Source organism: Lepidochelys kempii, chromosome 8 (assembly GCF_965140285.1).
Source record: "Lepidochelys kempii isolate rLepKem1 chromosome 8, rLepKem1.hap1, whole genome shotgun sequence".
Classification (NCBI taxonomy): domain Eukaryota; kingdom Metazoa; phylum Chordata; order Testudines; family Cheloniidae; genus Lepidochelys; species Lepidochelys kempii.
In genome coordinates, this window is record NC_136387.1 from 31,094,584 (window position 1) to 31,119,805 (window position 25,222).

Sequence of the window (25,222 nt, forward strand, 5' to 3'; positions counted from 1 at the left end):
TCTGAAATGTATTCTCAGCAAATATGCTCTAAGTCTGAGCCAGTGGTTTAAACTTGGTGACATTCTGAACCCTGTAAAATGGTATATAAATGTCTCGCAACATATTAGTTTGACATTTTTAATAGTAAGGTGCCTGATCCTGCCACTGTTACTGATGTGTTGCAGACTTGTCCCATTGAAGTCTGAAATCTAATGCACAATTTGCGTTCCTAAATCAGATGAGTAATGGTTGCAAGACAGAGCCAGTGATTGCACTGATAACATATAAAGCGTAAATGTGGATCATGGACTTTTACTTTCTATATTGGTAATAACAGAAGGGAAAGCAATAATTCAAAAACTTCTGCTGCCATTTCTTCAAACATGTTCTAGTTAATGATTTTAATGTGGTGTGTATATAGTATGTACGTGGGTTGGAATTTGTAGCCAGAGAGAATGAAGGTCTCAGCGAACCTGCAGAATGTTTAGGGCACAAGTGGTGCCCTTATTTCTGTTCTTAAGACACCACCTTAAGGAGTGAGAGGGGCTTTCAGGTTCCGCGTTCTTTCATAGGTCCTGTCAATTAGCGCTATCTGTAACCATGCTTTTTTTTGTCACATAGTATCTTGCCCCCTTTTAATCAAAATATGATGGATGGACAACATAGATAAGCCCTAACTGATCTGATGTTTTGTAAGTTCAGTGCTAATTAATGCCAAAATGTAAAGACATTTGCTTTCTCTGGAGTGGCTCAAATCTATAAAACAGTAGAGAGAATATGATTTTGCAAACATTTTTTTAAATATTTCAAAGGAAGATTTTCAGTAGCAAACAGCCACTTCTGACTTTTTGATAAATTACTTAACAAAATAGTTTTTTAATATTAAAGTAAACCATACCCTTCACTGAGGGCTCTGGCTTTTTCCAGGTCTTGAATTACATTCAAAAGGACTTTAATCTTCTCCTGGTTTGAGTGTAAAGATTCCTCTATGGACTGCAGCTTGCCTTGTAGGGCACATAGTTCACTATGTGCCAAGTGAATTTGATTAATGTCTCTAATCTCCTTGTTGGTTTCTGGTTTAATTTCATTCCCTGGAAGATGGGACTTTATGTGAAAGTCTTCTAAATAATTGCAGTACTCTGGAACATATGACCATGTAGAAGTTTTATCCATTTCAGTGTGACACAAGGGAATAGATTTTGACTCATTACTGCTGGTCAATGATGTTATTCCATGATTATCATTAGTCAGCACCATGCAATCAGAGCCTGTTTCAGGCTCTGTTGGCTGTTGATGATCTCTGAGAAAGCAGTGGGATGAACTCTGGTTCGACAGAGGTGATAATGGAGTGATTTCATTAGTGCTAGTGTCTTTAGTGGATACAGGTAACTCCAAAACACTTTTTTCTTCACAAGAGTCATAATGTGGATTAATTTCATTACAGTTCCTGGTATTGTTTAAGTAGGAGGGAGATTTTCCTGATTCGGATGGCAGTGTACAGTTTTCATTGGATTGGCTCATAGGAGAACGTACTGAATCATTTAAATCCATGGACATGTCTGAAGCATAAACGGAAGTGCTATTGTCCTGTGGAGAAGTCAGATGTATGTATTCAGGCACCTGTGTATAAACAGTTGCCTTTTCCAGTATTGTGGAAGTATCTGACGCTGAGTGGATAGGCCCATTGCTTTGTGCTTTACACTCTCTTTGAAATAACTGATTGGATGTCTTGGCTCTTCTAGATCCATCTTCCGAATGTTTAGTTATTCTTAAGTAAGAGAGGTCCAAAGACATGTCTTGCTCAGAAAGATTGCCGTTGACTTGGATAGAGCATTCCGGCTCAGTTGGCATTTCCATTAAAGACTTACTTGTTGTCAGTTTTTTCTTTTTAAAAACTGGAAAATGCTTCCTGAGGCTGGGAGAAGTTTGAATAGCAATATTCCGATGCCCCTTCTGAGCCCTTGGGAAAGAGAGAGAATAGTTTGGCAGGTTATGGTGCCTAGATATTTGTGCCTTTCCAATCATGAGCGTTGTGTCTTTGGCAGGTTTAGCGTCCATTTCAGTGACACCAATTGGCTTCTTGTTTGTACTATCCTCTTTGAATCGGACTTGCTGAGATTTGCTCCTGCGGTGGTGTGGCTGCCTCATAAAATCAACTGAATCCAGGCTATTCCGTTTGAGTAATACAGGGCGCATTTTCTTGTTTTGTTGGGCCATTGAATCATGGTTTGACGCCTGCAAGTAATAAGTTTCTCTGCGACCCATTTTATTAGGCCATTCGAACAGCATCTGGTGGTTATGCCCCAGATGCAAATGAAGACTTTAACTAATGATTAGGAAACTAATTCTTTTCATTCTGTTGGTTTTTATTTATATTTCTAGGTAATCTATTCTATTTTGAGATATTCTTTCAATTTCTCCCCACATTTACCAATATTTTGTTACAGAGAAAATTATTAGTTAGACCAATCACCAAGATAAACTAAATTTAAAAGCGGCAAAGAGTCCTGTGGCACCTTATAGACTAACAGACATATTGGAGCATAAGCTTTCGTGGGTGAATACCCACTTCGCCAGATGCATGTAGTGGAAATTTTCAGAGGCAGGTATAAATATGCAAGCAAGAATCAGGCTAGGGATAATGAGGTTAGTTCAATCAGGGAGGCTGAGGCCCTCTTCTAACCCTAAATAATTTAAATATCCAATCAAAGGAGAGCATTAATGGAGAGAGAATTTGGAATTCTTAACGTTTACATTCTGAAACTAATCTTGGTTTCTCTTACAACAAAAGTATAAATTACAGTAGTCAAGGTATGTTAACTGTTAACTACTGCAAAGATAAATTAGTCAACCACCTTTTCTAATGCCTACTTAGCTAACAGTTAACCTTTCGCAAGAGATTCAAGTTTTGAACTGTGGACCACTTAAATATTTCTTATTTTCATAGAATGTAAATAACATGCATAATAACTGTTTTGGGCAATTGCTTTCCTGATGCATAGCTTTGCTGTAGAAATATACCCATTAATATCCAACAGAAATTCTTCCTGCAGTGTTGTTGTTTGTTTTTTCTTCTTGTCCCATCTTTTTACTTTAGCAGCTGAAACTAATCTTCTCAAATAGCCAAACAAAGCCAGTGGCTTGTGACCAAGCAAATATATAGCATCAAACAGGATTCAATAATTGATGTATAGTCCTTGCTCTAATTCATGCAAGTACAAGACTGAGCATGTCTGAGGGACTGTATCATTCAGATGAGATCTGTAAACACTTTGGCCCCAGGAGAGTGGTCCAGACCAGATAGTCAGCATTTGCAGAATAGCAGACAAGTGTTTTCTGAAAATAAAAAGACAATAGTTGCAATTGAACACTGTTGAATACCATTGAAAAGTCTGTTGAATACTATTATTTCTTCCTGCTGTCTCTAAATATTTTTCATCTGCAGTACTCATGTGAACTTTGTAGTGGGATGTCTTAAATGGGAAACTGAAAGATGATGATTCAACATCGTGAAGCACATAGATATTTATCTACTGTGAAATATCGGAACACAACCAAATATATTTTCAGAATATATATTCAATAAAACAGTTTTATTTCCTTTGGCAGTGTGATCAGGATTGCACATTTATGCTAGTTATGGAACTGAACCTGAAATCGCAGATATGGACCTCCAAAGACTTTGGAGAAATCTAGTTCCAGATCTGAAATTGGCTGCTTGAGCTCATTATGTTTGCAGTGGTCAGAAAGCTGGAAAATGCACATGAAAGCTCTTCAACTTAGAGCAAGTTAGGGTTCAAATCTAATTCTGAATCTCTATTTTGCAGCTCAGGTGCATCTAAAATATAGTTGTGTGAATATGTGTATAGCCTGGGATCCACCAGAGAAAGTGATGGTGGATCAAGTTAAATGTTGCAAGTGAAACCTTTTGTAGGCTTGTGAAATTTATCTCCTGTGAAGTATAAAATGATTGGTATTTATGAATAAAGTCTCTCTTGCAAGAAATTTGCCTACATCTGTCTGTTCTATTAAGCTACATTTTATCACTTCTCTTTTCAATCTCATAAAATATCTATAAACATTTTGGTTATACGGTAAGCCTTACCTTGCTGAAAAATTGTTAGGACAATAGTGTAATCATAAGCAGAAAACAATGTTTCTGTTATAAATAGAGATCAGTTTAGTATGCACAAAAGTGTTATAACCTTGGGAAAAACCCTTTTTCTGCAGCCATAAAATAAATTGCCAGTTATAATCAAAAATGTTTACTTCATACCATTAACCCTTTCTTAACTACACTATGTCCACTGATCTATGGTATCTACCTGAAATCCACAACATTCCAAGCTTGGCAGAAAATTTACCACAGCCACTATATTAGTAGTGACAATAATTTATCACAAAAATAACATTTTCCTTTTCTTTCCCCTACAGTATTCAGATTCAGATGAAACAAGTAATGAATGTTACAAAACTGAAGTCCAGACTTGGCTTTTGTCAGTTCTAGACCAATGACCGCTTTAAAATTTGCTTTCACTCAAGCTGCCAGGGCTGAAATTGCATGTTGTGATATACCAGGTTCACGTCAAGAACATCATACTTTACTTTGGCAGCATGTGTACACGCATACTGTACACTCTCTTTATTTACCCACATATTGAGCAGATTTCAAACATCAGGAAGGCTGAAGTGAGATCATTTTATTGTACCTCCTGCTTTTAGATAATAGTTTCTTTCCTCATCTCTCCACGTCAGGACACAAATCTCAGGAATCCTTTGCTTTGCAGATTGTTCATGATAAAGCTACTGGAAAAAACACGTTAAGGGAAAGCTGTTCTGAAACTTTATTTTGGAATTTAATATCTTAAACCACATTGGGATAGTACTTTCTGTTCAAATTGTCAAAATACCCATGTTTGTTGTAGAAAAGCCATTTGAAAACCATTAAAATAGAATGCTACTGTTAATGTTTTGGTAAAGGAAATTTAAACTCTGTTAAAATGGATTCCATTTTAAAACTTCACCTTTATAACCCCTTACTAGGCTAAACTTATTTCAATGTGAGCCATGATTCCTTGGTTCTGTTAGCAAGCCAGTAGAAGATCTAATAAATTAATTCCTCAGGATCTCTCAAGGGCTAATTTTTAAAAGGTCTGGAGCTCAGTCTCCCTTTTGTGGACACAGTCTTCACTCTCAAACTGAGGGCAAAGATCAGAATACTTTAGCTATATGATTTATGCCTGTAATCATGTGGTTTGACAAGAAAATGTCAAAGGTACAAATTCTACCACTGTGAATTATACTTGAAAACAGGAGAGCTCTCCATCTTCACCCTTTATATTCTGTGTCTGAGCTTCCCCGTCTATTCAATGGGGATAATATTTATATAGAATTGTGAGGTCAAATGTTTGTGAAATAAGAAAAGAACATAAGACCGGCCAGATGGGTCAGACCAATCGTCCATTTAGCCCAGGGTCCTGTCTTCCAAGAGTGGCCAGTGCCAGATGCTTCAGAGGGAGTGAACAGAACAGGGCAATTTATCTAGTGATATATCCCCTGTCATCCAGTCCCAGCTTTCAGCAGTCAAATATTTAGGGACACCCAGAGCGTGTGGCTGTGTCCCTGATTATTGGCTAATAGCAATTGATGGACCTATTCTCCATTCACTTAACTAATTCTCTTTTGAACCCAGTTTACTCCTGGAGGAATTCTGCACTATTACATGCAAAATTAATGAGCCTTGCATATTTTTAATTTTTTGTGCAGAAAAAAGCTTCTGCTGAAAAGTTGCTGCAGTTCCACCTTTTGCTCTCTAGAGGGTGCTGTGCTGATAGAACACAGCAGCTGCTGCCAGCCACCTAGGGAAGAGAGAGCCTGGCTTCTTCACAGCACCTGTAGGGCCAGGTCAGGACACAGGGGCTATGGGGAGACAGATAGCGTGGGGCTGTTGGGAGGTCACAGGCTCATAAGGGCTAGTAGGGGGGACAGACTGGGGCAGGAGCTGAATGGGAGTGGAGGTACAGGACCACAGGGGGAGGGAGGTGCAGGCCACATGGTGATGAGGGAGGGGGTGCAGGGCCATATAGGTATGGGGGTGTGGCTGAGTCGGGGCACAGAGACACATGGGGATTGGGAGGAGGTGAAGGGCAACATAGGGACGGGATGGCTGAGTGGGAGCACAAAGACATGGGGATGGAGGAGGGGGTGCAGGGCCACATGGGGATGGGGAGAGTGGGTGTCTGAGTGGAGGTGGAGGAACACATGTACCCGACTGAATGGGAGAGGCTAGGGGTCAGCCAGGGTCTGCATGGGGGAAGCTCCCTAACAGTCCCTTCCCGCCCCGCAAAAAAATCCTGTTCTGTACTTTTCTCACCCATACCCAAGAATCCTCAGTTCACACCCAGGCTCCTTCCCAGCAATTATTTCCCTCTCCCCCAGCCTTTGCACTGCTTCTGGGGGTGTGTGGGAAATATGGTTCTGTATTGTAGTTTAAATGAATTATTACTCAGTTCTGTATTATTATGCCTAGTAAGGAATCTGTTTGTCAAAAAACATTTTCTGAATCTGATTTATCTGTATTGATACAGACATACTTGCTGAGCGGTATTTTGAAATGACCAAAATAATTGAAACTGGTATGATTATATTGTGTTATTTTGACAAATTAAAAATGCAGAATTTTGCAGAATTTGAAAGTATTGTGAGCAGAATTTTTAATTTTTTGTTGCAGAATTTTTATTTTTTTGGCACAGAATTCCCCTAGGAGTGCCAGTTATACTGTTGTTTCCATAAGATGCTGTGAAGACTAAGTTCCTCAGGCTGACTGTGCATTGTATTTTTTTCTGTTGGTTTTAAATCTGCTGCCTATTAATTTTATTGGGTGACCCCTGGTTCAAATTCTTTGAGATCAGTAGAGAAAAGTACTTTAGAAAGGAAGGATATTCTTAGTCAGTTGCTGTTTTAAAATGGTGTTCCTTCTATTTGAGCTATGTGTGTGTTCATCTTGTAGAATAATATCCCAGATTACAGAAATAGAATACGATACATTTGCTAGTTTTATGACACTATGACAGAAGATAATGTATGATCTAATATTAAAAGGGAGGTGTGGCAACCTTACTCCAATTATCTTGCGGCTGTAGACATTGTCTCAACCTTAACTATTTTGACATTATATTTAACAGTTATTATGATGTACTTGCATAAATATAATGGCTTCTTGACATCTGGGTCAGTTCTCTCTCTCTCTCAAAAGTAAGCTTGTATAGAGAACGTGTGTGAATACTCATGTCATGTGATAAAATAAATTTATCACACACCTTTGGTCACATCTTTATCTCCACCCTCTCTCTCCTGAATTTTCCAATCTTTGTGGCTTTTGATAGCTACCCCCACCCTCCAAAAATGACCTTCCAGAGCAATATTTCCTTCTTGCTCCTAAATATGAATCCCTACCAAAAAAACCCAACCAAATGAAGAAAAATACATTAGCCCAAGGTCTGAAATGTGCAGTATACAATCCTGAACCAGTGACCAGTTTAAAATCCAAAACAACCTAAACTTTAAACTGAGCTTAAAATTTTTATTCTGTTAAAATATGGCATAGGCAGACTACATGATGGTGCGTTGTGATACAGTCTGCAAAAGCCAGAAGTAATCTATCACTTCAGGGTAAGGAATAAAGACTTACACAATGTAAACTATAGAACCAAGGGCTAGCCAGCCTTACTCATGTGAAAAATTAAATGAGATATTTAATGATCCTTAATGTTAAAGGGCTTGTTCTTACGTTTCATGTGAGATGAGACCTTTAGCTGTGTCTCCTAAGAACATGATGGAGGTAGTGTTAACTTGGGTTGGAGTTCTGCTGACTCAGCATGACTTCCTGTGTCACCTAAGTACTGCCTATGCTTAATGTTTAGCTTATGAGAACTGATGAGAGAGTGCAATAAGGTGTGTCACAGGATGCAAGGGGCGCTATTTGGTCCTTTGTGTAAAGAGTTGTCACTTTGGATGGGCTATCACCAGCAGGAGAGTGAATTTGTGTGGGGGGGTGGAGGGTGAGAAAACCTGGATTTGTGCTGGAAATGGCCCACCTGATGATCACTTTAGATAAGCTATTACCAGCAGGACAGTGGGGTGGGAGGAGGTATTGTTTCATATTCTCTGTGTATAAATAGTCTGCTGCAGTTTCCACGGCATGCATCCGATGAAGTGAGCTGTAGCTCACGAAAGCTCATGCTCAAATAAATTGGTTAGTCTCTAAGGTGCCACAAGTACTCCTTTTATTTGGTCCTGGTGATCAAAAGGTTAACCTGAGTGCAACTTGTCTCTCCTAGGAGAGAGGCTATAACAGTAGCTGCTCAAGAGACAGGGGAAGGAATACATTTGGGAAAGTCATTCCTCCCATAGCTCACAAAGGTAGGTTTAACCTTTGAGGGCAAAATACCTTGCTGACTGTCCTTTTTATTCCCTGCTGACTCTCTACACCAATTCAGTATATTTCTTGGCTATTGGGTGCTGTCGTATGATAGATACACGAAAGCCTGCTGCCTGATGTGCCCCGGTAGTGCAGAGATGTACACTCTGGTGTTAATTTTTGCTAATGTAATTTTAGTTTTTCATTCTGTATAGATCATTACAAAAATGAAAACATATTTTTAGGACGAGTTCTATATAACATTACTTCACTGCAGGGGAAAAAAGAGCAACTTTGTTCCATAGGGCCAATATCAGAGGGGGAAAAATGTTGCATTAGTTCTAAATTTCTTTCTGTTATGGTAGCAGCTAGGAGCTTGCATCATGGCCCATTTTGTGCACTACAGCCACACTCTCTCAGCATGCATACACACTCTTGTGTACATGTGCACATGTGTACACACACGCACCAAATCTCTGCTGCAATAAAGGTAAAACTATAATGTCCAGCTTTGAAATCTCCCATCTTCCACCATTTAATGATTTTATTTATTTCAGTTCTTGTGCATAAATAATCTTTAGTTGCACATACACACCACATCTTGCAGTAGCATTACTCACTTCCTGTACCCAGCTGCTATGCTTGTAGGCCGCTGGGCTAGTTTAAAGTTATTCTTTTACGAAGAAATTGAAATGGGAGCAGTAAAGGTAAGTTGTCAGCACAGCACTTGTGCTAGAGGAGAAAGCTGTGTCAGATGGCAGTTATTCACACTGATTAGTGCCTCAATCTATGAGAAGCCACATGACATGGGTACTGTTTAATCTAGCTCTGAATGATCTACTGCAGGGGTGGCCAACCTGTGGCTCCGGAGCCACATGCGGCTCTTCAGAAGTTAATATGCGGCTCCTTGTCTAGGCACCGACTCTGGGGCTGGAGCTACAGGTGCCAACTTTCCAATGTGCTGGGGGGTGCTCACTGCTCAACCCCTGGCTCTGCCACAGGCCCCGCCCCCACTCCACCCCTTCCCGCACTCTCCCCTGAGCCTGCTATGCCCTTGCTCATTCCTCTCCCCCTCCAAGCTTCCTGCACACTACTAAACAGCTGATCAGGAGGTGCGGGGACGGAGGGGGAGGCGCTGAGTGGTGGGGCTGCCAGTGGGGGGGGAGCTGGTGTGTGTGTGGGGGGGGGGCTGCTGAAGTATTACTAAAAAAGGAGGACTTGTGGCACCTTAGAGACTAAAAAATTTATTTGAGCATAAGCTTTCGTGAGCTACAGCTCACTTCATCGGATGTTAGTCTCTAAGGTGCCACAACTACTCCTTTTCTTTCTGTGGATACAGACTAACACAGGTGCTACTCTGAAACCTGAAGTATTACTGTGGCTCTTTGACAATGTACATTGGTAAATTCTGGCTCCTTCTCAGGTTCAGGTTGGCCACCCCGGATCTACTGACTTTGTAATATTTGGGCTTTGTTACATTGTTTATAATAATCAGAGTTATGAAGGCAGTGAGAGTGTTGCTTATGTAAAGATCACAGATTTGGGTCCTAACCTGTAGTAGAAAACCATTTATTTTAAAAATCTTTTTCTCAGTGTTTTATTTTCTCTGTACTGTCTTTCCTTTTCTCCCACCTCCATAATGGATGGAGTTGCCATCTATTATGTACAGGAATGGTATGGTGATAAAGCTGTGGCAATGTCATACATTCCTTATTCTGGCTTTATATACAGAGAGGCTCAAGACACGCATGAGATCCTTTTCTGGATTTTGACCTCCCTAAATTCGGGAGGTGTTTGAATCTAAATCTAAAAACTAGTTTAACACTGCCAGAAGTGGTCCATCAAAACATGTTCTGGACAAGCATGGTCCAAACCAAAATGTATAATATCTCCTCTTCTTCCCAGTAATAAAGCAATATTTTGATGGTTTTGCACTATATATCATGTGCTGAAAGGAACATAAATCATTCTGATTGGCTGTTGGTGCTCTTTGTACCAAATTAAACCAGATCATGCATAACAAAATCCATAGAGCCACTTTTAAATTTTAATCTTTTAATAACAATAATGACTTTGGTGTAAGGCATTTTCTGGGGATTAATGACTGCCAAGGGTTTAATGACCTTCTAACTTGCCTCAGGCCATCAGCTCTCCTCTTCTCCCTCATTTCCTGGCCAGCCATTCATTAATCCTCAGGAAGTGCCTTGTGCTTCAATAGTAATTACTTAATTAGCACAGTGGCTCTGTTCCAGTGTCTTCATGCAATAGCCACTGAATCAAATGGCTAGTTTGATGGCTAATGGTTATTATTAATCCCTGTATTAATAACAGCTGTTTATTTCAGACTCTCCTTGTCACTGAATATAGAAATATCATTTCCATATTTTATTTTTAATCAGCGTATTTTACAGTTGTTTGTGTTCATAACCTATGTTCTATCTTGTTGGAGTGCTGGAGCAAGTTAAATGCTCAGTAATTCACAAGAATTCCCTATTTGCTATGTGCAGAGATTTGTCTTGTGTTTGATTCTGTTTTAAAGGAACATGTACTGGTTATTGGATGCAGTTATAGGGAATAGGAGTCCTTTTTGTTTCTATACTTATCAGTATTGAACTTTGTGTCCTGTATATTTATGTGACACTGAGTTTGTAGGTAGTGCAGTTTATTTTTGTTTAATTCACCAATGCACATAGTTTTTATGTATCTAAGATCACATTTTATAATGCATGTTGTCATGACTAAAGGGCTTGTTGTACCTCTGATCCTTCCTCTGGTCTCTGAGGTCTTTCTGAGGGTGGAGTCACAACATTCACCCACTCTTAGACTGGGTCACAGCCAATATTCCCTCTAATTTTTGACAGGCCGTGTGCGCAAAAAATTGCTTCTGTGCAAATTTTTGACAGGCTGTGTTCACAAAAAAATTCTTCTGTGCAAATTGTGCTTCTGTGCAAATTGTGCTTCTGTGCAAATTTTTGTGCATGCGGTGTTACGTCGTGTGCGCGGGGTTTAGGATCTGTGCGCACGCGCACATCTAAGAGGGAACAGTGGTCACAGCCTATATAGCGCCTTGGACTGTGATTTCTCTGCAGTCAGGCTGAATTTGGCCCTGGAAGTTCTTGGCTTGGAGACTCTGTGATGAACAGTATATACAGTGATCAGGCAGCCTCCTCCAAGCAAAGCATTGTTTTAATACCACAGGAGGAGCAGAGCAGAACATGTGAGAGAGGGGAAAAATAAAAAAAAAGATTTTTAAAACCACAGTAGGTCTACATATATGCCTCTTACTTTGAGACTTGCCGTGCCCTGGCATAGACCCTAGACAGGTCCCTCTTTAGTCCAGAGCAGAAGTTCCCAAACTGTGGTATGTGAGCTTCTTGGAAGTGGTTTGTTCTGTCCCTTTAAGGGCAGTGTGGCCTGAGACCAGTGAACTTCTGTTCAAGTACATGGCCCTTTAAGGCAGTGGTTCTCAACCTTTCCAGACTCCAGTACCCCTAATGCTCTGCTTGCCACCCCCTAATGCCAGCCCGGCACTTGCAAGCTCCTTAAACCTGTCCTGTAACCCCCAGGTTGGGAGGCATTGATCTAAATCAGTTGACATAAAAGTAAATGGCTCGAGCATCAGTCCCTTAAGTGGTGGTGGATGAGCCTCAATCTGAAGCCATTGTTCTCTTTTGTACCTGGCTCTAGATAGACAAGGTGGGGGAGGTATTATCTTTTAATGGACAAACTTCTGTTGGTGAGAGAGACAAGCTTTTGCGTTTACACAGAGCTGTTCTTCAGGTTTGGGAAGGAGAGTCCGAGCTAAATACAAGATCGAACAGATAGTTTAGCACAAGTAGTTAGCACACATTCTAAGAGACAACTCAAGATGAACTGACTATAGGAAGATAGTTGATTTACCCCAGAGGCAACATGGGTGAGGTAATATCTTTTATTGGACCAACTTCGGTTGATGAAAGAGACAAGCTTTTGATCTTACACAGAGCTCTTTGGTAGTTCTGTGTAAGCTCAAAACTTGTCTTTGTTGGTGAAAGTTGCTCCAATACAAGATATTACCTCACCCACCTTATCTCTCTAGTATCCTGGGGCCAACATGGCTACAGCAATGGAAGATATTAATTTACTCCATACAGACACTCAGCAACCACATAATTAATCAATAATAAAAATATATTGGCAAAGCGTTTCCTTTTCTTTGTATAATGTGTGTTTTTGTGATGTTATAGTAAACATTAATCTAAGTAATATGCACAGGTGCTGACTTTCCAATGTGCTGGGGGGGGAAGAGGTACTCAACCTTATCTCTGCCCTAAGCCCTGCCACCACTCCACCCCTTCCTCGAAGACCCCACCTTGCCCCGCCTCTTCCTGCTCCCTCCCCCGAATGCACCACATCCTGCTCCCACCCCCCCCCCGAGCATCCTGCATGCCTCAAAAGAATTGATTGCGGTGGGTGGGAGGCACAGGGAAGGAGGGGGAGGCCCTGATTGCTGGGGCCTGCCGGCAGGTAGGAGACACTGGCGGGAGTGGGAGGTTCTGGTAGAGGAGCTGCCAGTGGGTGCTCAGAACCCACTGATTTTCCCTGTGGGTGCTCCAGCCCCTGAGCACCCATGGAGTCTGTGCCTATGCTAATCTATCTTTTGGTTATTATGTGGAAACACCAAAACTTAGAATTGTTACTATAGTACATATTCAATGATTCCAAGTGCGGCTCTTGATTAAAGTTGTAACTTCCTTTGGTTTGAGAGGTATTATACAGATGTAACTTTGAGTGATTTTGGCCTCTAGACACTCTTTGATACACAAATGTAATTTCTAGTTGTGTTAATATCAGTGACGTTCAAAGCAGAGTGGAGAAGATACCTATCTATACATAATTAAAAAAAGAATTTTAGAAAGTAGAGCATATTTATTTAGACAATCATGTTGTAATACATAGTGTATATATTACGTCTATTTAAATTATTATGAAAAAGGACATGATTTTAAATGTGGACTCAAAGATCATGATAGCTATTTGATGCACTTTTTTTTTGCATACCTTACCTTCACTCAAGTTTTCTGTACATGCATGTTTTGATTACACTGAGGGCATTTATACTTATAATTCTGATATTCTCAAAACTGGGTTGAGAATGTATGTTTGGCCATTTATTCATATTTCTGAAAGAGCAATAGATTTCTATGTAAATCAAAACCTTGGTTTTATTTATGCTCATTAAAATATATTCTTTTAAAATGGGTATTTTTGTCCTTACTATGCTACAACTTTAATTGGCCTCTGTTAGATTTTCTCTGTTCATTCAGCATCACATGACCCTCTCAGCCAACAATACTGGTCACGCTAATAGTGGCAGTTATCAAAGATAAATACAAGGAGATGTTTTGCACTGTTTTTGTAATTCCTTCCCTCTCCATCGTTTGTTTGCTTAGTATATTACTGGGCCTTCCTCTTGGTGCAATTGAGAATGCATTTTTATTTACTGTTAGCATGAAATGTATTTTTGAATAAGAAAGAGTTACTGCTACTTTTCTCAACAGTGTTATATGAGCCAGGAAGTGTGGCCCAAATACGGCAATATAGAAAAAAATTGTCTTACGTAATCCTGCTCCCCCACTTGCACCAGCAAGAATAAACAAATTAATTAAATACATTCCTCCATTTCTAAACAGAGTATTTTGTGCTACGGCTAATAGGGTCATCATGTCTTGGGATAGTTTTGTATTTTTTTGATGTCACAAACTATAGCTAGTTGGACAATGATGTAAAAGTATGTTCGCTAACATGGCTCTTGAGCTAACTGAACAGGATAAAACAGTACCATAAAGCAAGGTAGATACCTATCAATCCTTAAATATTTATGCAGATATCAGTAATTGCTTAAAATGCCAGTCATTTACCTGTGTTTCACTGAATTTGTAAGGTAGTGAAGTGCAGCCTCTTAAGAGGTATGTTATTCCTAATTTAGAATTTATCAAAATACTCCTATCCCTTTACTGAATTATCATTTCAGAGAAGCACTGCCCATTGACTACACACTATTGATTAATCCCCTGTGTAAATGGGGATAGTGATAGAATCATAGAATATCAGGGTTGGAAGGGACCTCAGGAGGTCATGTAGTCCAACCCCCTGCTCAAAGCAGGACCGATCCCCAATTAAATCATCCCAGTCAGGCTTTGTTAAGCCTGACCTTAAAAACTTCTAAGGAAGGAGATTCCACCACCTCCCTAGGTAACGCATTTGTGTTTCATCACCCTCCTAGTGAAAAAGTTTTTCCTAATATCCAACCTAAATCTCCCCCACTGCAACTTGAGACCATTACTCCTTGTTCTGTCATCTGCTACTACTGAGAATAGTCTAGAGCCATCCTCTTTGGAACCCCCTTTCAGGTACTTGAAAGCAGCTATCAAATCCCCCCTCAGTCTTCTCTTCCATAGACTAAACATCCCCAGTTCCCTCAGCCTCTCTTCATAACTCATGTGTTCCAGTCCCCTAATCATTTTTGTTGCCCTCTGCTGGACTCTTTCCAATTTTTCCAAATCCTTCTCATAGTTTGGGGCCCAAAACTGGACACAGTACTCCAGATGAGGCCTCACCAGTGTCGAATAGAGGGGAACGATCATGTCCCTCGATCTGCTGGCAATGCCCCTACTTATACATCCCAAAATGCCATTGGCCTTCTTGGTAACAAGGGCACACTGCTGACTCGTGTCCAGCTTCTCGTCCACTGTAACCCCTAGGTCCTTTCCTGCAGAACTGCTGGCGAGCCATTCGGTCCCTAGTCTGTAACGGTGCATTGGGTTCTTCCATCCTAAGTGCAGGACTCTGCACTTGTCCTTGTTGAACCTCATCAGATTTCTTTTGGCCCAATCCTCCAATTTGTCTAGGTCCCTCTGTATCCTATCCCTACCCTCCAGCATATCTACCTATCCTCCCAGTTTAGTGTCATCTGCAAACTTGCTGAGGGTGCAATCCACACCATCCTCCAGATCATTTATGAAGATATTGAACAAAACCGGCCCCAGGACCGAGCCTTGGGGCACTCCACTTGATACTGGCTGCCAACTAGACATGGAGCCATTGATCACTACCCGTTGAGCCCGACAATCTAGCCAGCTTTCTATCCACCTTATAGTCCATTCATCCAGCCCATACTTCTTTAACTTGCTGGCAAGAATACTGTGGGAGACAGTGTCAAAAGCTTTGCTAAAGTCAAGGAACAACACATCCACTGCTTTCCCTTCATCCACAGAACCAGTTATCTCGTCATAGAAGGCAATTAGATTAGTCAGGCACGACTTGCCCTTGGTGAATCCATGCTGACTGTTCCTGATCACTTTCCTCTCCTCTAAGGGCTTCAGAATTGATTCCTTGAGGACCTGCTCCATGATTTTTCTAGGGACTGAGGTGAGGCTGACTGGCCTGTAGTTCCCAGGATCCTCCTCCTTCCTTTTTTTAAAGATGGGCACTACATTAGCCTTTTTCCAGTCATCCGGGACTTCCCCCGATCGCCATGAGTTTTCAAAGATAATGGCCAATGGCTCTGCAATCACATCCGCCAACTCCTTTAGCACTCTCGGATGCAACGCATCCGGCCCCATGGACTTGTGCACGTCCAGCTTTTCTAAATAGTCCCGAACCACTTCTTTCTCCACAGAGGGCTGGTCACCTCCTCCCCATGCTGTGCTGCCCACTGCCATAGTCTGGGAGCTGACCTTGTATGTGAAGACAGAGGCAAAAAAAGCATTGAGTACATTAGCTTTTTCCACATCCTCTGTCACTAGGTTGCCTCCCTCATTCAGTAAGGGGCCCACACTTTCCTTGACTTTCTTCTTGTTGCTAACATACCTGAAGAAACCCTTCTTGTTACTCTTAACATCTCTTGCTAGCTGCAACTCCCGGTGTGATATGAGCTTCCTGATTTCACTCCTGCATGCCCGAGCAATATTTTTATACTCATCACTGGTCATTTGTCCAATCTTCCACTTCTTGTAAGCTTCTTTTTTGTATTTAAGATCAGCAAGGATTCCACTGTTAAGCCAAGCTGGTCACCTGCCATATTTACTATTCTTTCTTCACATCGGGATGGTTTGTCCCTGTAACCTCAATAAGGATTCTTTTAAAATACAGCCAGCTCTCCCGGACTCCTTTCCCGCTCATGTTGTTCTTCCAGGGGATCTTGCCCATCAGTTCCCTGAGGGCGTCAAAGTCTGCTTTTCTGAAGTCCAGGGTCTGTATTCTGCTGCTTTCCTTTCTTCCTTGTGTCAGGATCCTGAACTCAACCATCTCATGGTCACTGCCTCCCAGGTTCCCATCCACTTTAGCTTCCCCTACTAATTCTTCCCGGTTTGTGAGCAGCAGGTCAAGAAGAGCTCTGCCCCTAGTCGGTTCCTCCAGCACTTGCACCAAGAAATTGTCCCCTATGTTTTCCAAAAACTTCCTGGATTGCCTGTGCACCGCTGTATTGCTCTCCCAGCAGATATCAGGGTGATTGAAGTCTCCCATGAGAACCAGGGCGTGCGATCTAGTAACTCCTGCGAGTTGCCGGAAGAAAGCCTTGTCCACCCACCTCATCCCCCTGGTCCGGTGGTCTATAGTAGACTCCCATCACGACATCACGCTTGTTGCTCACACTTCTAAACTTAATCCAGAGACACTCAGGTTTTTCTGCAGTTTCATACTTGAGCTCTGAGCAGTCATACTGATCTCTTACATACAGTGCAACTCTCCCACCTTTTCTGCCCTGCCTGTCCTTCCTGAACAGCTTATACATCCATGACAGCATTCCAGTCGTGTGACTTATCCCACCAAGTCTCTGTTATTCCAATCGCATCAAAATTCCTTTACTGTGCCAGGACTTCCAGTTCTCTCTGCTTGTTTCCCAGGCTTCGTGCATTTGTGTATAGGCACTTGAGATAACACGCTGATCGCCCTTCTTTCTTAGTATGAGGCAGGAGCCCTCCCCTCTCACGCGCTCCTGCTCGTGCTTCCTCTTGGTATCCCATTTCCCCACTTACCTCAGGGTTTTGGTCTCCTTCCCCCGGTGAACCTAGTTTAAAGCCCTCCTCACTAGGTTAGCCAGCCTGCTTGCGAAGATACTCTTCACATACTGACTGTGTAACTTTGTAAAGCACTTTGAAATCTATGGATGAAAAGTGCTATATAGAAGCTAGGTATTGCTATTAATAGTAGTATGATGCTTCAGCCAATATTTCTTATAAATAAGTTCTTGGCTGACAGTAGCATTTTGACTCATGTAAAATGGCATGTCTGGTAATAACTTTTGTAGTTTAATATCATCATCCCCATAAGGACCTCAAAGTTCATTTAAAAGCATTGATGAAATGCATGTTTACTATTTATATCTGTAGGAAGTATTAATAGGTTTACAAATCCTTGTCATATAAATGTCAGAAACAAAACAATAATCATTACAACAGGGAGCTTTTGTTTAGGGAGATATTATACAGTAATACAATCACAGATCTTTTTACAGCTGAAGAAATTTATTCATGGCTGGCCAGATCTTAAAAGATATTTAAGTGTCCTAAAGATGCAGATAAGCACTTAGTGTGGTTTTCAAAAGCTAGGCACTTGGGCAATTTTGGAAATCCTAGTATAGCCCTAGCTGCACCTTTAGGAACCTAAATACCTTTTAAAATCTGGCCTAGAGAGATTAGGTGAGTTAGCAAAGGTTGATGGCAGGGCTGTGAATAGAACACATTTCCTGGATTGCATTGCTGTGCTTCAGTCATCAAACTATCCTTTTAGGTATGGTTCCTTGTTGACAGTCTAAGAGAGGACAACATGTGAAGTCTGAACTATCCTCTCGCTCTTTGACATTATCTTCCAGGACAGGGTTGAGACATTTTGATAGGAGGATGTAGGAAGCTTATGTATTCAGTAATACAGTCTCCAAGGCTAGTCATTTAGAAATCCTTCATGTGCGATTAATTCACTTTGGGGAAAAAAAATCAAACAGTATAATATTGGCTGTTTCCTGACAGTGCAGGGAGCTTAATATGTCTGCAAACTCCTTTGATTTAGTGCCTGATGTTAGCTGGCAACACCCAAAGCACTAAAGGTGTTTTTAACAGACAGCATTAATTACAAATTGGTTGGTATCCTTAAAATGTCTTTATGGAAATGATAATAGTAGTTACTGATAGCACATTAAAATAGTTAATAGTGTGTTTGCAATAGGAAATTACTAACAGATACTAATGCACCCATTATAGAAATAGTAAGAGAACAATGTCTCCTAAACCCAGACAAATATGATATGATTAATGTTTGGTTGTAGCCATATAATCCGTTCCTTGCATCATAGTAGGACTGCTCCCTGGGATTTGCTGTTGCTGGTAACTGGATATGGCAGTTGTTTCTATTTCAGATATGTCACCTTGCTTCCCCTTGTTAAAAAGACTCATGGGTATGCCAGATATTTAGTCAGTCTGTATAATAACGTGCAAAGGAGAGCTTTTACAGCTCTGTTTTGAATCTGTTCAGACAGCTTATTTAGGAGGTCGATATACTGGAATTCAGAAATGTAATCATCTCTATCCATGTGAATTAGGAGAAGTGGAAGACCTACCTTAATGCTGGTATTTGTGTATATTTTAATTATCAAAAGTAAAATTTTATATTGGTGTTGTGATATAAATGAACTATGTGGCAAACAAAATTTCAGATGTTTTTACTGTTTATTTTCACATTCACTAGGAAGTTGAAGTAAAAGTATTATACTGAAAAATTCTGTCCTCTATTGAATGCAGTGTCACCTCTGCAAATGTCTATTTGGTTGTCTTAAACACTAAGATGACTAAAGCTGACTGAGGTTCTACTTTAGCTGAAATGGTTGAATGCTTAACATTTTGGTATCGAGGTCCGGTTAGAATTTTCTGCCTCATGAATCATAAAGTTGGTGGCCTTTTGCTGTGGAAATGGTGACCCTGAATTTAGAGTTGTAGTAATATGTGCATTACAGTTTACATGTTGATGGCACCTCTTCAAATAAAAGAAGTTTTACTGTTTGTTTTACAACTTCTTGCAGACTTTTCAGCCTAGAATAACATAAAAACCGTAGAGTCATAATTACTCCCCACCTAACGGTCATCGGCCTCTAGCAACTATGTTGTACTATATCTCCAGAGCAAAACACAATTGTTCATGTCAAGTTTGATGCACATTAGCTACAATCACAGAACAGTTCAATATAGGAGACTGGAAAGAGCATGGGTGGGGGAGCATGAACTGTTGAGAGAAACTCTTTTAACACATGCTGATAGTATATTGTATGCCCTCATGGACTGATCCTCAAGAGGTCTGTCAGCAAACTTCCATTAAAGTCAGTGGAACTATGCCAACTTTGGGTGGGGGCCAGGTGCTACGTGTGGGGCAGCTGAGAATCTAGTCGATAGTCTTCAACTGCCCACACCCAAAGTTGCATTTCTGTCTCTTTCTAGACAATGCAAAAATGTGAATCTTATTACTCTTCACAAAGACCAGTTGGTGTTTGCCCCTTACTTACTCAAAGCAAGCATAATAACTCTGTGTATATATGCATTGGATGAAGTGTTCACGTTTGACTGATTATCTAATTCCAGTAACATTACTTCCCTGCCTTCATTGCTGCCTGAAATTTCATTTAATCATTTAACTTGTTTCCTTTACAATGTGTGTGTTAGGGCTAAGTGATTAAATAACTGATTATTTATTATTTCATTTTAATCTGTGTGCTTGTTACACTGAAATATCGTCATAACTAAAATTATGCTTGGTGCTGTACAAAACATAAAATAGATGTTCTCTGCCCCAATAGAGTTACCTTCCAGAGGATAGCTGCAGAAGAATAGGACACATGGGGAAACCCAGCGGTTTTGTTGTTTTGTTTTTGTCTTGTTAATTTATTTGAAAAAAAAATTGTTCAGTGAGCTTCTGGTAACAGTTTTAAGGAGTACAAACTTGGGGTCTGATTCTGAGAGATGCTGAGCACCTATAGCTGTAATCTTTGGCCTTTTAAAACGTATTCATTTAAATTTCTCAAATTTAGTACTATATATATAATATAGATCCTTTTTTGCTAGTAAGCTTAACTATCAAACATAAAATAGTTATTTAAGAATAATTATGTTCCAGATATCTGGGCATTTAACAATTTCACATTAGTAGGGTATTTTGTATGCTTCATTCTGCCAGACTTCTACCACTGAAGGCAGAATGCAGCCCCAAGGTTACTATTCGTGGACATTTGAATTTTTATTTTTTTATATATATTTTTCTGTATTTTAATTTAAGAATAAATGTGGTTGCTTAGAAAGAGCTGTGCAGTAACTTGTAATTACTGGCAATATCCTCTTCATAGCCCTTGAAGTGAAAGTAAACTACAGGCAGGGGCTTCCAGGAAGACTGGCTTGTTGAGGGTATACTAGGGTAAGGCAGGGAGCCCTGCAGCACTAAAACCCAGGATGGAGCAGGGGAGAGAGAAGTGAGTCTTTGACCAAGAGAGGTGAAGCTGGGAGCTGGAAGACTTAAGTGGATGCCCTTGAAAGACCACAGAGTGGGAATACAGGTGCAGTTAGGCTGAGACTCTGGCCCCTGTTTCACCCTATAATCCTCTGCAATGAGTCCTGTATGTTGGCCTGATTATTGAGATATTTATTGTATGAATACATTGGTGTAGTTTAGTAGAGGGCAGCAAAAAATAAACAAAGCAAAGAGGAAAGAAGAATGGTTCAAGATGAGCCATTTCTCAGGAAGCTCTTGAGGGATAAGAGATAATGCCAAGACAGGAAAAGGACTGGAAAGCAGAAAATAAAAAAAAAACCTCAATGCACTTTAAAAGGGTGGGGAGGGAGTTGTTTCAGTGGCTGTTCAGGGAGTTGTTCAAGGGGAGCCAGACTGACACAGACACCCACTAGGGATGTCTAAAGAAGTTAGGCTTGCCCAGCTTACCATCAGGGGAGGTAAGACTTTGGGTAAGATAGACGTGTATTTATACTGGGGGTTTTCAAATGTTTTTTTCCTCCTATGCTTTATCGTTAAACTAAAGACTACTTTGGTTGCAAGAGGGCTGTTGGGTCACTATATATTCTGGTCATAGACTCCTGAAGGGAAGAACCACAGGTGGCTGCTCTCTGTCAGACCTTCAGGGTAAGCCCAGGGCCCTGGACTACAGTACACTACAGTGTAAGAGTGGGAGAATCGCCTGATTCTACATGAGGAGACGTAATGGTATGAAGCCTGACATGTGGGTGCACTTGGCGAGACCATGAAGGGCACGGAGATGCAGCTAGCTCTGTAATCCTGACACTCTGTAGTTGCATGTTCAAAACTGCAGACAAAATTAACATGGCCAGTCTTGAAAAAATTAGACCTAGCATTCATGCCTGCCTTTGATATCAGTTTGGGGAGATAGTTGCTTAAATACTGTAAGTTAGGTTATTTATCTTGGAAATTACTGTCTTTTGAAATTCTGGGTTTTGTGTTTGGACCACGGTAGAATATTCTATCTGAAGCAGCTTTAAAATGTCTTACTACTTTTATTAACAAAAATGCAAGCTTTTCAACTATTAAACAGTTCAAAAATAAAACCATTATGAAACATAATCTCTGTCTGTGTGTGTATTTTTCTTTATGGAGGATGTGATTTTTAAAATAAAGGATACTAAGCCACAGACATAATGGTGTGGTGACATATGGCAAAAAATGACATTTGTATGTGCTAATCTGTATGAAATAAGGAAAGGGACAGGAGTGGAGTGTAGCGAACAGAGCATAGCGCTGAGTGATACCTCACTATCACAGCACAATTGAGGCTTATATAATGTAAGATCCTTAGATGAGAGAAGCCATTGAGGTACAATGTATTTCTGTTACTATATATGAAACCATAATTTAATATTTATGCAATTATACCATCTGATTGACAGTTACATCTACTGCTTCCTTTTCTGAATTAAAATCAAATCTAATTCTCTGGTTTGCTAATTTGTAGATAGGTAATGAATCGCGTTTGCTTATGCTGCTTTATGAACAGAGTGATGCATATTTATAGGTATTTTATGCTATTCGTATAAACATAGAAGCCAGTAGTTCTTGGATGAAGCATTTAAATTGACTCTCTGAATGACCACACCACACCTGAAGCAGGGGCGACATTGTCTGGGCTTTCCAGAGGGAAGTAGAAATGCTTTATGGCTGGGCGGGGGGAGGTAGGGGCAAGAAGGAGGCTGGAAACTGCTGCAAAAAGGTGGTGGCGGTGAGCTTTGTGGCACTGACTCACCCCCTGGGAATCTAAGGGTTGAAGGCTTTAAAAGAGTGACCCTGGGTGTTGGAAGCCCTTTCTTCATGCGGCAGGCAAGGCAGCACCCACTCTCCCTCCTGTTGAGGTGCAAATATCAGGTTGGGTTAGGACCTGCTGTGGGCACTGCGCTAATCACTCCTTTGTAGGGGGCTGGGAAGGAATTTTTCCTTCACCACCGGTGGAGTGGGTTTTTTTCGCCTTCTCCGCAGTGGGGGTCAGAGAGGACCTATTGTGGTGAGGAGAAAAGTAGTTAGGCTATATGTCACAACTTATTTTGTAAGTGTCAGGCAGATGTCCGGCGGAGGCACTCCAGAGGGAATGCATCCAATGACCAGATAAATGGCCTGGTAAGGGACTTGAAAAGGAGATGATGGTTAATGGAATGGGGCGGGGGGGTTTAGGGCTCCTATGATTGGTATGGTAGGGAGCCAATTCCTCCTTTCTTATAGCCCACCTTAACCCACCTATGGGGGCGGGAGAGGAAGGGGCTCTTATGATTGGTACGGCAGGAAGCAAGGGCCCCCCATCCTTTTGATGGCACACCTTAACTTTCTTATGAGGGAGTGTGGATGATAAGGTCCAAGCTGCAGGCTGGCTGGGGGACCTGGATGGAAAATGAATACCCGGATAGTTATTTGAAAGAACATGTACCGTGCACTTTATCTGCCAGGTAGTCCCTGACATCTAATAATAAAGTTGCGGCCTGATTAAATCCATATCAAGTGTCTTCTGCCCTTTGTTTCGTATAACTGGACAATAGGATTAGGCAGCTGGACACTGAACATATTTTGAGGTGTTTTGCAGCATGTTGGTGAAATGTGTAAGCCATGTTCCTATGCTTATATAACAGATTACAACCTGTAGTACTTTTGAGCAACAGCATTCTTTTAACTTTGGGATTCATTCCAAACAGTTGGTGGATTTCTAGATCACATTTCACATATCCACAAAAGATAAATGATCGGATGAATGCATAAGTGAGAACAGCAGAAGATAGACAGAGATTTACTGGAAAGTTTTAGTATGCCTTTTTATGATTTGTAGTCTCTTCCATGTCATATAGATGTCCTAATAATCGGCATTTATATTGGCACAAGAAAAAAAATGTAGGCTTCACAGTCGGTGAAGGTCTTTAATATTGAAATATTAAAATCCAGGAATGGCTGGTGCTCATGAAAGCGAACATATTAAGTAGCTTGATTAATAAAGAAAAGCAGACTTTTGAAATGGAAGTGTTGCCACTGGAAGAAAAAAGATCAAGTTAATAAATGGAAAGGAAGGATGGGCATGTAGTTAGTGCACTATATGGGGTCTCAATTGACTTGGGGTTCAGTTCCCCTCTCTGTTATGGACTCCCTTTGTGACCTTGGACAAGTCAATTAATCTGTCTATGCCTCGTTCCCTATGTATAAAATTGGGATAATATTTCCTAAATTTTCAGCATAAATTTGCATTTGTGGATAAATTTGATAAAACTTTTCAGGCGCTCAGATACTACAGTGATGGGCACCATATAAATACCTAGATAAATTAAGGAGACAAAATAGGATTTTACACGGTAGGCCAATGATACTAAAACTGTCTGTCTTTCCCCTTTTTGATAGTATGTTCCAAATAACAATTGAACTGTTATTTTTTCCTTAAGCGTAAATGTAAGCAGTTGTTTGAAATTGACTGCTTACTGTCTTCCCAAAGAATTGTCTGGCACTTGTTCAATGTGCTCTTTTTTTTTGTAATGTATCTTTTTTCCCCATGCAATGCAAGTTTTAAAACATTCATGCCTGCAAAATGCTAATGCAACATAGAATGCCACACATATTACGCCAGTGAGACAAAAAGCTTTTATAAATGGGGTGAAAACTGCTGTATCCCAAATGGGAGTAATTTTTTAAAATATAAAAAGCATTATATAGTAATTTAACAATTTCATGGTTATGTAACATAGCCAAAAGTCTTAATTTCAATATGCTGTACCATGCAACTAGCACAGGAATAAAATGTCATTATAAAACAGTTCTTTTGTTCAGCATTCTCTTGAAGGTAACCTACAAAGAGACAATCTCAGTAAGTCATTCTAGGGTGGATTTTAATGAACAACTTAAACTTTCGTAACATAAGAAACCCTGAAGGAGTTCAGTCCTATTTTCTGCAAAGGTTTAAGTTCAGTAACGCCAGAAATGAACTCATTACAGTTTGGTGGGCTGCAGAACAAGAGTTAATAACTTCAACTTTAATTTGTCAGCCTTTATTTTTATAGCAGCCCCCTTTCTTTTTGCAGGTTCAATGTATTAGACAATGTACTAGGACTGGGGGGGAGTCCTCTCTCCCCTCTGCGGCAGCCCCCTGGGACAGCCTGCATTCCAAACACTGCAACCCTGGCCCCACCCCAGAGCCCATACCCCCAGCCAGAGCCCTCACCCCCCCACCACCCCAACCTTCTGCTCCAGCCCTGAGCCCCCTCCCTCACTCTGAAACCCACAACCCCACCCCCTCCACACATCCTCTCCGCTGCACA

The 25,222-nt window shown here is 40.7% G+C and overlaps 2 protein-coding genes across 3 annotated transcripts in view; one reads left to right on the forward strand and one right to left on the reverse strand.

Moving 5' to 3' along the window:
* DOCK2 (dedicator of cytokinesis 2) overlaps positions 1-25,222 on the forward strand; it is a 501,344-nt gene that overhangs the window by 256,156 nt on the left and 219,966 nt on the right. The window lies entirely within an intron of this gene.
* Positions 1-25,222, reverse strand: part of INSYN2B (inhibitory synaptic factor family member 2B) — a 137,155-nt gene that overhangs the window by 42,591 nt on the left and 69,342 nt on the right. For both annotated transcript variants that reach the window (XM_073355962.2, XM_073355964.2), the window contains exon 2: positions 879-3,316. In XM_073355962.2, coding sequence (XP_073212063.2) covers positions 879-2,269 — 1,391 coding nt within the window. In that variant the 5' untranslated portion in view covers positions 2,270-3,316. The remainder of the gene's footprint in view (positions 1-878; positions 3,317-25,222) is intronic.